Here is a 16,373-nt window from a genome sequence, read left to right on the forward strand (position 1 = left end):
CAGTTGGCGTTTTTGCATCTTTTAGCTGCTTGTTAATAAAAGGCTTATCATAATAAAAATGATCGAAAAAATCATTATTATCAACCGCTGTGAGTTTAATTGCAAGCACTACAAGGAGTATGATTTTTGTCTGAGGAATTCAGAAGATGTTGGTACAACACCTGGGGAAACAGTATAGGTCTGCAGTTCGAAAGCGCCTTCTGCTGGCAGAGAATGACTGTGCATTTCAGTAAGGCTGCTGTTGTGGTGAGTAGAGTATTCCTGCAATACTGGAGTGCTGTAGTTTTGAGAAGGGCATAACTGCAGCCTGGAGATCTCCAAATGAGGGAGGGAAAATAGCGTGTGGCTTCCTCCCATTGACATTGACAGCAAATGATATGCATGTGCAATCTTTTTCCCAATCCTCTCCAAGTACTGTAGGTATAACTGCAGACCAGACTTCCAAAATGGGCATGAAATCCAAAATTGGGCAGAACCTCCCAAATGGAGCAGGGTCTCTTCGAGCAAAGACTTTCACCATTGGCTCTGGCTTCAGGCAATTGTTATTGACTTACATTTCAAAATTAAACATTGTTTCTAGTTGATCTAAAATAAAATATGTTATATAAATAATATGCTATATAAATAAATATTCTCTGAGATAGCAGAGTCCAAAGCTTGTGGCCAGTGGTCGCACCCAACCCCACGCTTGAGGGGGCTCCATGCCGAACGGACCGGGCCCCACGTCCCTATGTAGGCCCTATGTAGGCACCAGAATTTGAACCTCTGCTTCATGATATAAAAGAGAATTAACCATGAGCCGTCCCAACGCACACAGGGAAAATATTTTGTTCTATTGTTTTGTTTTAAGCAACGGGGGCGAAGGGGGTAGTAACGCTTGGTTTAACTGAAAAAGTACTATTGTCTGTTGAGGTCCGGCTGGGGAGTTACGGAACAGGCCGTCAATTTCATATCGGAAAATTCTCATAACTGAATGAATAAATGAATGATCCATTTATATATCTTCTGAACTGCAACTTTCTCTACCACGCTATTCAGCGCCAATCAGACTGTGCTGTCATTTCCACTGGTTGGTTAGGGTCAGGTGTGGGGTAGGTTTAGGGGCTACCATTTTTTGTAGCACAGTATAGGAACACTGTGATTTACTCTACCAATAAAATCATTAGAATCAGCTATGGGGCGGAGTTTGTGCTAAAGAGGTTTGGGAGAATAATTGTGCATGCATGTCATGTGCCTGTCTGTCAGTGGGAGGAAGCCACGCCGTTTTGGAGTTCCATTCCCCATTTAGAGATCTCCAGTGCAGTTATACTCTTCCCTTTTTCCACCTCATAAATTAATAAGATTTTTAAACAACTTTATTTATTTTCACACAAAATTTGTTTAACTCCATCAATGTTCAGTACAAAGGTATATATATATATATATATATATATATATATATATATATATATATATATATATATATATTCTTTTCTGCAGTTATATATTTTAGTTCCGTTGTACCCTAGTATTGTAAGGTTAACCTGCCTGCTTTAAATGTTTCAAAATGATTCACAGTTGAAAACATTCATTAGAAATGTTGAAAAGTAATCAAAAAGTAATCAAATGTAATTAATTACATTACTTTATTAAAGTAATTGAAATAGTTACACTACTTATTACATTTAAAATACGGAAAATAAGTAATTTTCCCAACACTGGTAATGTTTTTAAAGAAGTCTGTTATGCAGGCTGCATTTATTTTATTAAAAAATAAGTAAAAACACTATTTTTAATTTATACCTGTGATTGCAAAGGTAAATGTATCTGAATTTTCATCTCTAGAAACAAAAATATTTGATATTACACATACTCAAGTGTTAAAAGCTAAAAAACTTAGTGTTGCAATAACTCTGGTCATTTTGCTTCTCTGAATGAGGATTTGCAGCAATAACATTATAATTATTATTATTATTTTATTATTTTATTTTTTTTACATGCCAAGTTAACTTCTGACCAACTTGCAAAGCACTATTATGTCATGTTATCTAATATAAGGATCTTAACTTAAGGGATAACCAAGCAAAAATCAAAGATTTCTTAAAGAATTAGTTGAAAAACAGCCTTTTTTTTTTTTTTTTTACAATCTTTTCACCAATTTGTTTATAATGATTAAAAAAACTGTAACTAAAAATAACAAATGTAAATGTTTACCTGACACGTTCAGGTTTTGTGAGGCTTTATTCAAGTCACTGAGCCAGGGAATAGAGGTATTCAGTTTATAAAATCACAGATTAAACAAGTCTCCAAACAATCACCCCACAAAAACAGACATTGCAAAATGATGACTTAAAAAAATCTACTCCTTCTTCTTTTTCTGAGTTTTCTTGAAACACTTCCTGAAACAGAACATGCAGCTTTTGACAGTCACAAAAATTACTGTCACTAGAATGAGAAGTAGAAAGCCAATGACGTCCAGAGAATGATACTGAATCCAGTTCAGCTCATGGGCTGCAGGTCTAAGATGTGCTGCCCCTTTGTGTCTCATAACAAACTCAGTCCAGAACACAGCCAGGTCCAAAGGCTCAATGGGACGGTCTCTATGAATAGCTGAAAGCTCGGTCATCTTCTCCTTGTAGCTGTTGAGTCAAAGATGGAGGAAGTATGTTCATATAGTCTTGAATACAAAACTACTGCAGTCCTTGCAATAATCTAAACAATTCGGTGTGTGGTATGGTTAGAAACAATTTTCCCTCAGAAAAGGTTAGTAAATTTCACAAATAATTACAAAAGCAAAATTAAATGGGTTGTAAAATTTTAAAGTAGAAAGACTTCAAAATCCTAGAAAAAAAGAATGTTCTTGGAAAACGCACTATAATATTTTTTTTACAACTTTGAAAAATCATTTTTACAGTGCAATACTCTAAATAAGGACTAATATTCCACTTTGAATTCAATACTAAATATGGCATGAATATAAACAGTTGTCCTATCTGTAAGCCCCTCCTCTCGAACGCAGATGAGCCAATGGCGGTCGAGTATTAGTTACTCTGAACTCTGACATCTTTAGGTTTCAGAGTCATAAAGAAACAATGGAAGATCCAAAGCTCTCATAGGTTTATTGGTGTTTATGCTTAAAAAAAATTATTTGTTTTAATATCTTTTATATATCTCTCCATGGCATATTTAAGTCCTACTTGAAGGTCCATCTGTGTCCTAAATTTATCAGAAACACCTCAGTAGAAGTAATTGTCATTGTAAGACAGTGAGCAAATTTGTAAGATTTAGCAACAGTAACTAAGGGGGGCAGGACTTACCGATCGGTCAATTGCAAACTGATTTCATGCACAGACTAAACGTGGTTGTGTTTACCTTTTATCACTGATGACCTTTCTCAATGCAACCAGCAGTTTTTCTGCGGTCAGATCATAGATACTCAGGGTTTCTGCAACTCCTCGAGACACTAAGCGTTGAACGTTATCCCCTTGGTCACCAAACAGAGGAAGCATCACCATTGGCACCCCATTATAGATTCCTTCATAGATTCCATGTGATCCACCATGTGTAATGAAAGCCTTAACCTTAGGATGGCCTAAAGGAAAACATATTCATTGTAATAGTGTGTTAGCAATTGACATGATGAAGTCAATTATAATATGGCATATTAATTCAAACATCATGTACACTCTGAATTTTATCAGCAATGCCAAAAAAGCTTATTTCTATGAATAAAATGTCTTACAGGAGGGTTGTAGGGTCAAAGGAGAATATAACATACCCAAGAGATCATTTTGTGGCAGCCACTTCATAAGTTTGACATTCTTTGGAGCATTTTCAGGGACTGGTCCAGTGTACCTCCATAGCACCTGCCAATCAAAGAGAATCATGAAGGTTAGTAAAATCCAGCCATGAAATCCTTAACATATGACGGATGACATGCATTATTTGGTAAAACATTATTTTGTTTAACACATATATGCTTGGCCTTACTTTGACCCCAAAAAAAAAAAAAAAAAAAAATGAGTTTACATTTAAATTGCATCTAAACTGCATGTTTAAAAGTAGTCTTTTATTGATTTATTTTTAAGTCTATCAACACTTACCCTCTGAGGTATCTGCCTGAATGCCTCAAAGAACTCTCTGGCTTTGGCCTCGGGTAACTGGGACACCATGGAGCCCAGAGTGAAGACCACAAACCCATGCTCTCCAGAACCTTCCACAAACTCCTCCAGCTCCTGCACAGAGAACACATGTCAGCACTGAACAGGTTTCATGTTCTGAGGACACAGTGGAGCGTCGCCTCTCCATCCTTCCTCTTACTTTTTTCGTTATTCGTTACAGATTCACAAATATCCACATGAACTTGCATGATAAACTTTGAAAAGCAGCATACTGCAACAGTTAGTTCAAGTGTTTTAGCTATTAACATACAAATAGATCTACCTCTTGGTAAAATAAGAATTTACTCAACAGTAAGAGTTTCCTTACTTAACAGTGCACAACCATACAAAAAGCTTCTTCTGTTTCATACTGTAAACACAAAGAGGCACCTCGTTTCCTCTTAAAGATTAAAGTGGTCAAAGTCCTAAACTGACTCTCTGAGAGATATGTTTCATGGAATAATACACATCTTCAGAACTATAGCTTATGACCGTAGTGGATTGCATTTAGATATTTAAACATAGTTCATGATTGTGTAGGTTGGAACTCTTCAACCATGTCATTGCAGACAAGCTCTGCATAACATAAACTAAAGATCATGTGATGCAACCAGTCTCTTTCAAAGTACATAGTACATCATGTTCTAATGTTACTGCTCATAAATTCATGACATCAGCATGGATTAGGTCATGTTGACCTGGACCAACAGCTTCTAATTTGACCAACAGATTTAACCAGCCAGGCTTTGTGCATGGATGACATAGTGGGGCAGAGCATAGTCCACTCTAGACTAGTTGTTAAAAAATGCATTGAATAATATCTTATTTAGCATCTAAAATGCCTACTGTAGACATGGCCTAAATGCTTTAACTGCACAAAGTTTTACCCTGATGAATTTGCATCTTACCTTTGTCAGTGGGGCCTTCTTAGCACAGTTGATGCCCCCTATTTGGACCATATTTGGCATTTGGGGTTTTGGATACTCAAAGGTAAAGTCGTACCTTAGAAGCCAGACTGCACCATGACTTAAAAGCTCTTTGTATGTAGTGTCCTTTTGCAGATATCTGCTGGCCAGTTCATCAGTGATAGCAAACAGTTTGCGGCATAGGAAAGCATCAAAAACTGCCATAAGTGTGTTTTCTATTCTTTGAGGGAAAGTCATCTTATCTGTGTAACCAGTGAAGAAGCGCGGCACAAAAGACGGAGGTGAGGGACACTGTGTGGCTTCCACATCAAGCAGACAGGGAATCATACGCAGGAAGTAAACGGCTGGAATCGAGAAGGAATCAGCAATGATGGCGCCACAGGGCAGGAAAGGATCAGTGAGCAAAATATCAAATCCTGTTTCTCTAAGACTCTTCATCACGGGCTCGTCATACAGCAGCCATTCACAGGCTGTCACATGCATATTCAAGAACTGAATCAGGTTCCCCAAATTCTCAAAAATATCAGTCAGTTTCGGAGGCTTCTCAAATGCATTCTTCTGTATTTTGTCCAAGTTGGCCTGCAGATCAGCATGGGTGTAGGGCACACGAAAAGTTTTAGTGGTGTAATTACCAGACCTCCCAATCAGAACACTGATTTCAGGAACCAGGACCACGATCTCATGACCCCTCCGAGAAAGCTCTTCCACCAGGATCTTCATGCTCAACCAGTGGCTGCCATCCACTGGCAAGACAAGCACTTTCCCAGCATGCACAGGCTCCGAGGGGAACAAGCATAGCAAAGCTAGAAGCCCCAGAGCGGAAACAGTCAGTGCTCTCACCATCTTTCTAACACTCATGCAGCTGAAATACAATACATTTAAGAGGGCTGAGAAAGATTTCAAAAGAGGTGGGGCCTCAGAACTAGACAAAAGGGAAATGGGTGTTCATAGGTCACTGGCAGCATGTGTGTACAACACAACGAATGAACTTTTTACGTTCTGTCATGATATCACCGTAATGCAGTTTAAAGTTTAAGAAGTGTGTTAAATGTAGCTCTGGGTTAATCATTTCAAGAGCATACAAACATAAGAGGTTATCTATAGAATGCTTTGTTCATACAAAAGAAGACCAAACTAGATTATATATCAGTAACACTTTAAAGGTTCGATATGCCAGTATTTAATGAATCAGGTAGCATAAACTATCAATTCAGTTTACAAATTTCTCAAAAGGAAACAAAGTTTTTCAATAAATATCATGATTTCAGGGAGCTGTGTAGCATGAAACTGAACTAAAATAATAATATTAAACTTTTTGACCTTGACACATAGTCACGGGAGTCTGCAGGAGTGATCACTCATATCATTTCCTGTTCTATGTTTTTTTCTTCTACATGTAGCTTGATTGTTATAATAAAAGATTGGGAAAAAACTACTTTTCAAGAATTTACAAAAAGATTAAAAATTGAAATAATTATTAACATTAAAATAAATGATTGACACTCATAAGAGGAGCTACTTGCAAAACAATTCTGCAAGTCATTATGGATTGGCAGTAGCAGGATCACCTTACATATTGTGCAAACTCAATTAGTCTCAGCTCCTCCCTATACACATGGGAACAGAAGGCAGTCACGCAAAAAACATGAACTCTCACTTACAAGGGCTGTGGTGATCATAACGTGCTGAGAGAAAGATTACAAAGCATGTTTTTACACAAGGACCTGTTTGCAGGTGAATCACTCTCACTTTGATTCATTGGCTGCAAAGATAAGGAGCTGATGATACAATAGAGAAAAACAATATGTTGACAACATGTCTAAAGAAAAGAAATGTTTGAGAGTCTAAGATTTTCCAGCTTACAGTTAAAATAACCTATAGGTGTCTTCACACCTTAATGATGCAGGTGGAAACAGATATTTATCAATGGCTCAAACATTGTACTTATGAGTGCTGTCATGAATACCCAGAGATAGTATTCAGAATGCATCCAAATCATACTTTACATCAAATTTACTATCTCTCTTTCTCTGGTTATTAAATAAAAATGTATGCACACTGAATTCAAATTTAATGCCATCATATTTATCATTGTCATCAATAACATAATAACAGTCAATAACAACAGTCAAAGCCACAAATTACTAATGATGTCAAGTGTTTACACTGTAACCCCGTATGAATTCAGCTAACGGCCTATTTAGTTTGGTACTAAAACTGATCCATGCCAAGGTTTGCTCTCACTGTATGAAAGATGAAAGAATGTGGCTTTATATATATATATATATATATATATATATATATATATATATATATATATATATATATATATATATATATATATATATATATATATACTTGAGTGTCACCTACTGTTGCATCTATGCAATCTGCAGAAGATTCATTGAAAATTCCCACCATTAATGCACAAACTGACAAATACAGACAAGCAGAAAATGAAAACCTGACAAAAGTGAAAGGTCTTAGTGCTTTGGACTAAATTGCAAAAAACATTGAAACACCCGCTATTCTTATTTCTGCTATATAACGATATGGCAGCAGAAAAAGTAGGAGTAGTATAGGGTCAAGCATGTGCCATCTGTAGGCATCAGCAACAGCTTATCTGCCCATACTTGTAGATCTTTAAGTGTTTTTTATGATTTCTTGACAGATATTATTATTATTATTTTGATAACCGTGCTTATCCAGTCATACTGGAGACTGGGTTGGGTAACTTACATGTTGCATTTTTTTCTATTTCAGGATATCTACAGAGATTAAACAAAACAAGTTTTTGTTTTTAATCAAATTAAATCCACACATACAGCACTAGTATAATCCTATTAAGAACTGAACAATAACGACTCACTTGTGACAGAGGTTTGGGTTTCTGGCTAACTGTTGCTCCAATCATCACCATGTTAGGCATCACTGGACGTGGGAATTCCACAGCAAAGTCAAAACGCAAAAACCAGAGAGCTGCGTGGCTCATGATCTCCACCATCGATGTTTTTCTCTGAAGCACATGTGAGGCGATCTCATTTGCACGAGCAAACATTCGCTCACAAGCCATGGGCTGAAGAAGAGTCCTCACCAGGTTCACACTTCTTTGCCAGAGATTCATGCGGTCAGTAAAATGAGTTAAAGGCTGTGGAACATAAGAAGCTGGAGCTGGACATTGACTGGCAAGAGTATCGACACCACAAGGATGGTTTATTTGCATATAAACAGCTGGAATGGAGAGATATTCACCAGCTATAGCTCCAACAGGCTCAAATGGATCTGTGAGAATCGCATCAAAGTTGTACTCTTGCAGTTTCTTCATCAAGTCCTTGTTGAAGAGCAAACCCTCTGCATTCCTCAATATAAACATGGGCAGAACATCCAGCGAGATGATGAATGCCTGAAACTTGGCTAGGTCTGTAGAGATATCAATGCTCAGAATGGTGTTGAATTCTTCTGCTATGCTCGCTTTTAATTCAGCCGTGGTGTAGTTCACGGGATATGTCAGCGTGGTGGTATGCTCTGAAGGACCCATGCTCAGACTCGCCTCTGGGATGACAACCACCACCTGGTTACCTCTCCTCCCCAGCTCTTCCACAATAGGCTTCATCCCCAACCAGTGACTGCCATCTGACGGTATAACCAGCAGTTTCCCAGCTTCAGCTAAACTAGAAAGTAAGAGACCCAAGAGCAACCACAAGCTAGCCATTTTATCAGTGGTGTAAAAGACAGTGGCAGTTGAAGGAGATCAATGAAGAAACACACTCATGCAGTTTAACCACACAGGTTAAAGTACCATCTTAAAATGAATCAGGACAAGGTTCAAATGGGTGGCGATATTTACAGAAAGAAGGATTAGCTCAGTCCTATAGCACTGAATCAATCTTTGCATCTCAATCACTAATAAATGTTTGTGGATTATTTATATTTATGCACAAAGGAGAACTTCCCATGGACATTTTCTACCCAATTTACAACACGTGAGCACTTGTGATTTTGTTCTTATGCTTGTTCCAGTGAATTTGGAGTATTCAAAATGATATCTTGGTTGTCCTGGCACTGAACACTGGCACATTGTGTGATGTAAAATAACAGGGACAGCAAATATTGGAATGTTCTTTCAAAGTTCATGTTTTAGTATTACTGCACATAAACTCATGGCAATCAAAAGGATCAGGGTATGTTGACTTAGACCTACAACGCCAACCTGTTAGAATGACATAGCAAGTATATTCCACTCTAGTATTCAGAAAAATCAGTGAATAATATTTTGCCTGGGGTCTAAATAGCCTTTTGCATACATGATCTAAATCCCTGAAAAACCGGCACTGATGAATTTGCACAGAATATAAACAATCATTCTGATCTGACTCCATGAAAATGCAATAGTGCTGAATGGTTTATTTTTAAAGTTGTATTATTATTATTATTTGCATTATTTGCATTAACAGTAAAGTCTTATCAGTAAGTGCATTATATATTTGTAAAATGTATGTGCCAATGTGAAAGATTTGCATTTTGTGCACCAGACAACATAGAACAACTAAGAATGACTTTTCATTAACATCTTACCTTTGTCAGTGGACCTTTCTTAGCACTGCTGATGCCCCCTATTTGGACCATGTTCGGCATCTGGGGTTTGGGATAATCTAAGGTAAAGTCGTACCTTAGAAGCCAGACTGCACCGTGGCTCAACAGCTCTTCGTATGTTGTGTCCTTCTGTAGATATCTGCTGGCCAGTTCACCAAAGCTGTCAAAAAGTTTGTGGCATAAGTACTTTTCGAAAACTGTCATAAGCGTGTTTCTCACTCTCTGAGAAAAGGTCATCTTATCTGAGAAACCAGTGAAGAAGCGTGGGACAAAAGAAGGAGGTGAGGGACACTGGGCAGCTGCCTCATCAAGCCGACAGGGAAGTCCACGCAAGAAATAAACGGCAGGGAGTGAGAAGGAATCAGCAATGATGGTGCCACAGGGCAGGAAAGGGTCAGTGAGCAAAACATCAAATCCTGTTTCTCTGAGACTCTTCATCAGGGACTCGTCATACAGCAGCAATTCACAGGCTTTTACCTGCATATCCGTGAACCGCATCAGGTTCCCCAAATTTGCAATGATATCAGTCAACTGCTGAGGCTTCTCAAGCGCACTTTTCCTTATGTGGTCCAAGTTAGAATTTAGTTCAGCAAGGGTGTAAGGCACACGAAAAAACTTAGTGGTGTAATTACCAGACCTCCCAATCAGAACACTGGTTTCAGGAACCAGGACCACCACCTCATGACCTCTCCGAGAAAGCTCTTCCACCAGGATCTTCATGCTCAACCAGTGGCTGCCATCCACTGGCAAGACAAGCACTTTCCCAGCCTGCACAGGCTCCGAGGGGAACAAGCATAGCAAAGCTAGAAGCCCCAGAGCAGAAACAGTCAGTGCTCTCACCATCTTTCTAACACTCATGCAGCAGAAAGCAGAAATGCAATACATTTAAGAGGATTGGGGATATTTTCAAAAGAGGAGGGACCTCAAATCTAGACAAAAGGGGAGTGAGTTTTGATAGGTCACTTGCAGCATGTGGGTACAGCACAACGAATGAACTTTTACGCTCTGTCATGATGTCCCTGGACTGCAGATTAAAGTCTCACAAATGAGTTAAATGTAAATGCGACTGGGTTAATGATTTCAGGAATGTACTTGCATAAAACAACTTTCAAAGGACTTGTTCATACAAAGGTAAATAGGACCAAATGTCTGTAATAGGTTAATCATGCTATTGGGGAGTTGCACCACATGAACCAAACTAACATTGTCTTATCATAAAAAGTTCAGCTTATCTGATATTTCAAGAGACTTTTGACCTTTATACACAGTCATGAGGGTCTGCAGGGCACGTCTTTGTGATATAATTTCCGTTTATTTTATTCCTGCATGTAGATTGATCTGAACTATTTGAATTCACCGTGAAATCAAATTTAATGGTTCTTATTTTTGATTAAATGTTGCCGTTTATTTACTATAAACAATTTGTCTCTAATGATGTGTTTACTTGCATGAGGGAGATACAACCTATCTCTCACATAAGATCACAGCAACAGCAAATGACAAAGACCAACCGATCCAATCAAATTAATAAAAATAAGCCAAAACTAAACCAAAGATTACCTATATTTTCCATTGGTTGTTTCGCCCATTCGTTTCATAAAAACATATATTATTCATTTTCTTTTGATTTCATAAGCCCAGAGTTTGTTAGAGGCTACAGTTATTGCTTTTATCTTTACCTTTGTACATAAATAATGACATGCTACTCTCAAAACAGTTTTGCAAATCACTATGAATTGGCAGTGGTAGGATTACCTCACATCAAATTCAGTGATTATCCCAGCTCCTCCCTATACACATAAGAACACAAGACAGTCACGCAAGTACATGAACTTTCACACAGGGGAGGTCTGTGGCATGAGGGGCTTAGCGGCCAAAAGCACACTACTCAGAGTGAAAGATGTTTTTACACACGATGACCGGTTTCATTCTTTTATAATTAAAATACCTACAATCTGACAAAGCACTTTCATGATGCAGGTGGATATTTATCAACAGCTTTAGAGCATTCTTCTAAAATGTGCTTAAAAAGTATTTTTAAAGGTCGTCATGAATACTTTGAGATTTCATAGCTAGCATTACAGAATGCATACACACCCGGACTAACATCAAATGAAATGTCTCTTTTTCACTCTTGTTAAATGTTAATATGTAATGACATCGTATATTTCCAATTATTACTTCTCTAAGACCTTATAAATCAGGGGTTCTAGTTAGTTTAAAAAAAAAACTCCCATTTAGGTTGTTGTCCTTGCCTATTAAAACATTAAAGAATGTAGTTATTTTTACTCAAGAAATCAGACAAGAGTGTTGTTGTTGGCTCATATTCACCTGTGGTAAAGAGGCCTTAGCTAATTACACCCATGTTGATATTCAGACTAACAGCACGATTGCGAGTTTTAAATTACCATTTAAACAGCAAAAAAGAAAAGAAAAGAAAAAACTAGGATGGTACTGTCCAGCATCTGCCACTGGTAGGCTTCATCCATATTTGTAGATCTTTGAGATTCTTGTACAAATGTACAAATGTATGTTATTCTAGTTCTTATTTAACAAGGTTGACACAGATAAAGAATGAAATAGACACATCCAACTATAGCACCTGTAAAGCCTCTTAAGAACCCATACATAGACACACCTCTTGGATCACAGCACCACCTGGTTTCCTCTTCTTCCTCCTCTACAATAGGTTTCATCCCTAACCAGTGACTGCCATCTGACGGTATAACCAACAGTTTCCCAGCTTGAGCTAAATTAAAGACGTGCAGACTTAGGAGCACCCACACACCAGCCAGTCTACCAGTGGCATAAAATACAGCAGCAGAAGATTAAGCAAGTAAAACACAGTTCTATTGTCTTTTTTAAAGAACAATCTTAAAATGAGTCAGAAGTCAAAACTCATTTCAAAGGGGTGGCGAAGTCTGCAGCTAGTAGGATATGCTCATCTAAATATGGCACTGATGCAATCAATGGTTCTCATTCACTAGCTATTTGAATATTTGTATTTATACTCACAAAAGGACTCCCCATGAAATTTCTGCACAATTTACAACATGTGTGTTCATATGAATGTGTTCTTAACTTCCTTCTAATGTTAAAGGAGTATTCTAAACAAGCTACTGCAAGCCAGAAGTAAGAAATTCACATAAACATGCCCAAACATCTTCATATAAGGACTTTCTGGGCTTTAGTCATTCTAAGCAAACATGACACTGTCTAAATACGTACTCTTGATTAGATCACTCTTGATTTGATCACTCTGTCTTTCTCAAAACAAGAAGCATTTCTTTTTCTACTGTTGTAGGTCCTATTAGTTTGGACCTCTTATTAACCAGCTGTACATATGTAATATATATATTTTCATGCAGAGAAATCTTGGAGCCTGAGCTATTATGCACCTTTGTGTACTTTATTATATGAGGAAATTCTATATATATAGAGATTATAGCTTTTAATCTTAAAATGTATTATATTAAAACATCAAATATATATCTTAAAACATTAATAAGCCCACAGAGTGTTTGCAATTATTATTTTTATGTATGAAGTTACATATTAAAACTTAGCCTAATTTTAAGTCAGTAAGAGTAAAACAAATCAATTTGTCTCATATAGGCTACTGTACTTATATTGTCACCAATATAAACGCAAACTTACAAGATATTAAATATGATGCTCAGTTGTTTGCTTTGTCTGCTGAAGCTTTTTTATATCTGGCTAGAGGGGAAACAATAAATGTAAGATTTTGATTAATTTTTAATTTAGAACAAACGCAAGAACTGTGATTATATTGCACTTAGATATACTGTATATCTACCTCAACACTGAGCTTTAAGGCTATAAAACACGGTGTGGAATTTAATATGTCCCACTCCAGCTAGATTTTTTAATCAGCTATCATGATAACGTGCTCAAGTTAGAAAATAGTTAACTGACAGTTTATTACAAGAAGGAGGCGCCAACCTTTAACAAATCTGTACTTTGCCTCAGTGTCTAGAAATAGACAGTCTTTTTAATATTACTATAGGTGGAGATTTTTCAAGAGAATGTGTATTTCTAAAATGATTTTGCTCTGTGTGAAAAGACCCAAACAGTTTCTGCCTCAGCCCATTAGCTGTCATTCATTCAAACAAAACACTCTAAATGGTTTGCTGGCTATGTTTACAGTCCATGACAATGACAGAGAAAGACTGAGATACATCACATGAAAAAGAAAGCTACGGCGCTGATAATTTGCATGCAAATGAGAGCTTACTTGTGTCAATGGTTTTGGCTTCTTGGTTGCCATTCCTCCTATCATCACCATGTTAGGCATCAATGGTCGTGGAAATTCAAAGGCAAATTCAAAGCGCATAAACCAGAGAGCTGCACGGCTCATGATCTCCATAACTGATGTTTTTTTCCGAAGTACACGAGAGGCAATTTCATCTGCTTCAGTATGCATGTATTTACACGCCATGGGCTGCAACAGAGTCCTTACCAGGTTGACACACCTCTGCCACAAATTCATCTTGTCTGTAAAGTGAGTATTACGCTGTGGAACATAAGAGGGTGGACTTGGGCTTTGGCTGGCAAGAGTGTCGACACCACAAGGAAGGTTTATTTGCATATAAATAGCTGGAATGGAGAGATATTCACTAACGATAACCCCAACAGGCTCAAATGGGTCGGTAAGAATCGCATCAAAGCTGTAGTCCTGAAGCTTCTTCATCAAGTCCTCTTTAATGAACAGACCCTCTGCATTCCTTATTATGAACTTTTGAAGAACGTGCATTTGGTAGAAGAAAACCAGGAACTTGGACAGGTCAGAAGAGAGGTCGGTACTCAGAATTTCAGTTAAATTTCCTTCTAAATGTGTTTGTAGATCAGCCTTGGTGTAGTTCACGGGATATGTCAGAGTGGTGGTATGCTCTGAAGGACCCATGCTCAGACTCGCCTCTGGGATGACGACCACCACCTGGTTTCCTCTCCTCCCCAGCTCCTCCACAACAGGCTTCATCCCCATCCAGTGACTGCCATCTGACGGTATAACCAGCAGTTTCCCAGCTTCAGTTGAACCCAAGAAGAGACTGAGAAGCAACCACAGGCCAGTCATTTTTATAACTGGTATATATATGTATATATATGCAAGCTGGAGCAGAAGTCGGCAAAATCAGTCTGGTAATGCACAACTTAAAGTCCTCCAATGTCTCACAAAGAGTAGGATTTATGTTCAGTGGAGGTGGAGACCACTGTAAGTGGGTGGGACTTTATCTAAGGCAATGAGGCAACCAATATGGGTCAAAGTTAAAAAAAAAAAATTGTTATGTCATGCAAAAAATATTATAGGAATAAATGGATATGGTTTTAAACATTATTGATGAAAGTAGGGAATAAAAGAAAAAGCATATGACTGTGTAACCTTTGCATTCATAAAGATAACTTTTTTTAATAAATTATCCTTGTTCTTTTTAAATGCAAAGCTCATTGCAACTACTGGATGTGTCTACGGAGTCATGAAAGTAAAAAAAAAGCCGTTATACTCACATTAAAATGTGCAAGTTTATGTCACATTTTACCAGAAATTGTAATAAAACACTGTTAATATTTATCAATAATCTATCACCTATTGAACAAACCCCATGCAAAAACCAAAATGCTGTATTACATTTGAAGTGCTTGAAGATAAAAATCAAACACAACCCTCACTTAGATGCTGGCTTATTACCTACATATTGTGCTTACAGAGATAAAAGCAATATTGACTAGTTAATCATGCAAATTGTGATGATGATGGGACAACTGGCAAAGTTATGCAACAAACAATTCAAAACTATGTATGGTTCACAGTTTCCAACACTTAAGACTACCCTCAATAGGAATTGCAAGGTAACTGCATCAGTTTCAGAGTACACATCTAATGGAATTACTGTAAACTATGGTGCAAGGGAGGTGACATGTTCGGTTTACTTAATAACTTTTGGAAACGTGATTATTTTGTCGAGGTAACAACATCCTTATGTCGTGGCCTCGAGATACTATGTTGAGGCAACAACATCTATTTCTTTAATAATCCACACAGAGGTAATCCATAAGGTGAAGGCAGAAACAGATACACATCGACAAGACCGGACAACCAAACACTGAACAGAATTCAACTTATAAGGGGAACGTGGGTAATTGACATGAAACACCTGAACATGATGACACATTCAAGGGGAGGCAGAAACTAGGTCAAAGAATATGAGGGATGGCAATGAAAACAAACACAAAAGTCCAAAAAGTGTGACAATAATATTAAAAATTACAGTCTATTAATAAGACAAAATTAAATGAAATATAAGTTAATTATAAACTGTATTCCAACAAAATTCCAGTCAGCATAATCAAAGCTTTATTGGCACGTCAAACATACATTACAGTAGGCTATTATTTACAATAATGATATCGTTACCACAACAAAATGATCTCGTTGCTACCATTTAATATGACGTTCCAACGAGTTAAAATTATGTTCCCACAAATTTAGATTTCATAGCCATGGCATATTTTAATGTTCCCACGAGTTAATATGTCGTGTCCATGACATAACTAAGTGAACCGACCATGTCACCTCCTGGCCACCACAGCCACCGGCGGCGCCAGGGGGGGTCCTGGGGGGTCTCAAGACCCTGCCAAAAAACGCCTTGACCCCCCATTTGACCCCCCACCCTCTTCCTGATTATATATATATATA

The 16,373-nt window shown here is 37.6% G+C and overlaps 1 protein-coding gene across 4 annotated transcripts; it reads right to left on the minus strand.

Moving 5' to 3' along the window:
- Positions 1–2,182: 2,182 nt before the first annotated feature.
- Positions 2,183–14,832, minus strand: LOC113080231 (UDP-glucuronosyltransferase). 4 transcript variants are annotated; one of them, XM_026252442.1, is made up of 5 exons: positions 13,914–14,832; positions 4,083–4,214; positions 3,758–3,845; positions 3,352–3,571; positions 2,183–2,618 (listed from the first exon to the last, which is right to left on the minus strand). In XM_026252442.1, the coding sequence occupies exons 1-5, from the start codon at positions 14,751–14,753 to the stop codon at positions 2,339–2,341; spliced, it is 1,560 nt and encodes a 519-aa protein (XP_026108227.1). In that variant the 5' UTR covers positions 14,754–14,832; the 3' UTR covers positions 2,183–2,338. The 4 variants fall into 4 exon arrangements, with proteins under 4 accessions (XP_026108227.1, XP_026108223.1, XP_026108226.1 ...); XM_026252438.1 differs by lacking the exon at positions 13,914–14,832 and adding an exon at positions 9,641–10,558; XM_026252441.1 differs by lacking the exon at positions 13,914–14,832 and adding an exon at positions 7,935–9,611.
- Positions 14,833–16,373: the final 1,541 nt, after the last annotated feature.

Source organism: Carassius auratus, unplaced genomic scaffold (genome assembly GCF_003368295.1).
Source record: "Carassius auratus strain Wakin unplaced genomic scaffold, ASM336829v1 scaf_tig00030428, whole genome shotgun sequence".
Lineage (NCBI taxonomy): Eukaryota > Metazoa > Chordata > Actinopteri > Cypriniformes > Cyprinidae > Carassius > Carassius auratus.

Bases quoted from the DNA above. Each gene is read 5' to 3' on its own strand.
- LOC113080231 (XM_026252438.1), bottom strand. From the start codon at position 10,543: ATGTATTGCATTTCTGCTTTCTGCTGCATGAGTGTTAGAAAGATGGTG. The intron at 3,572-3,757 runs GTATGTTATATT...GTTTTCCTTTAG, and splicing joins GCCACAAAATGATCTCTTGG to GCCATCCTAAGGTTAAGGCT. The intron at 2,619-3,351 runs GTAAACACAACC...TTGACTCAACAG, and splicing joins AAGGTCATCAGTGATAAAAG to CTACAAGGAGAAGATGACCG.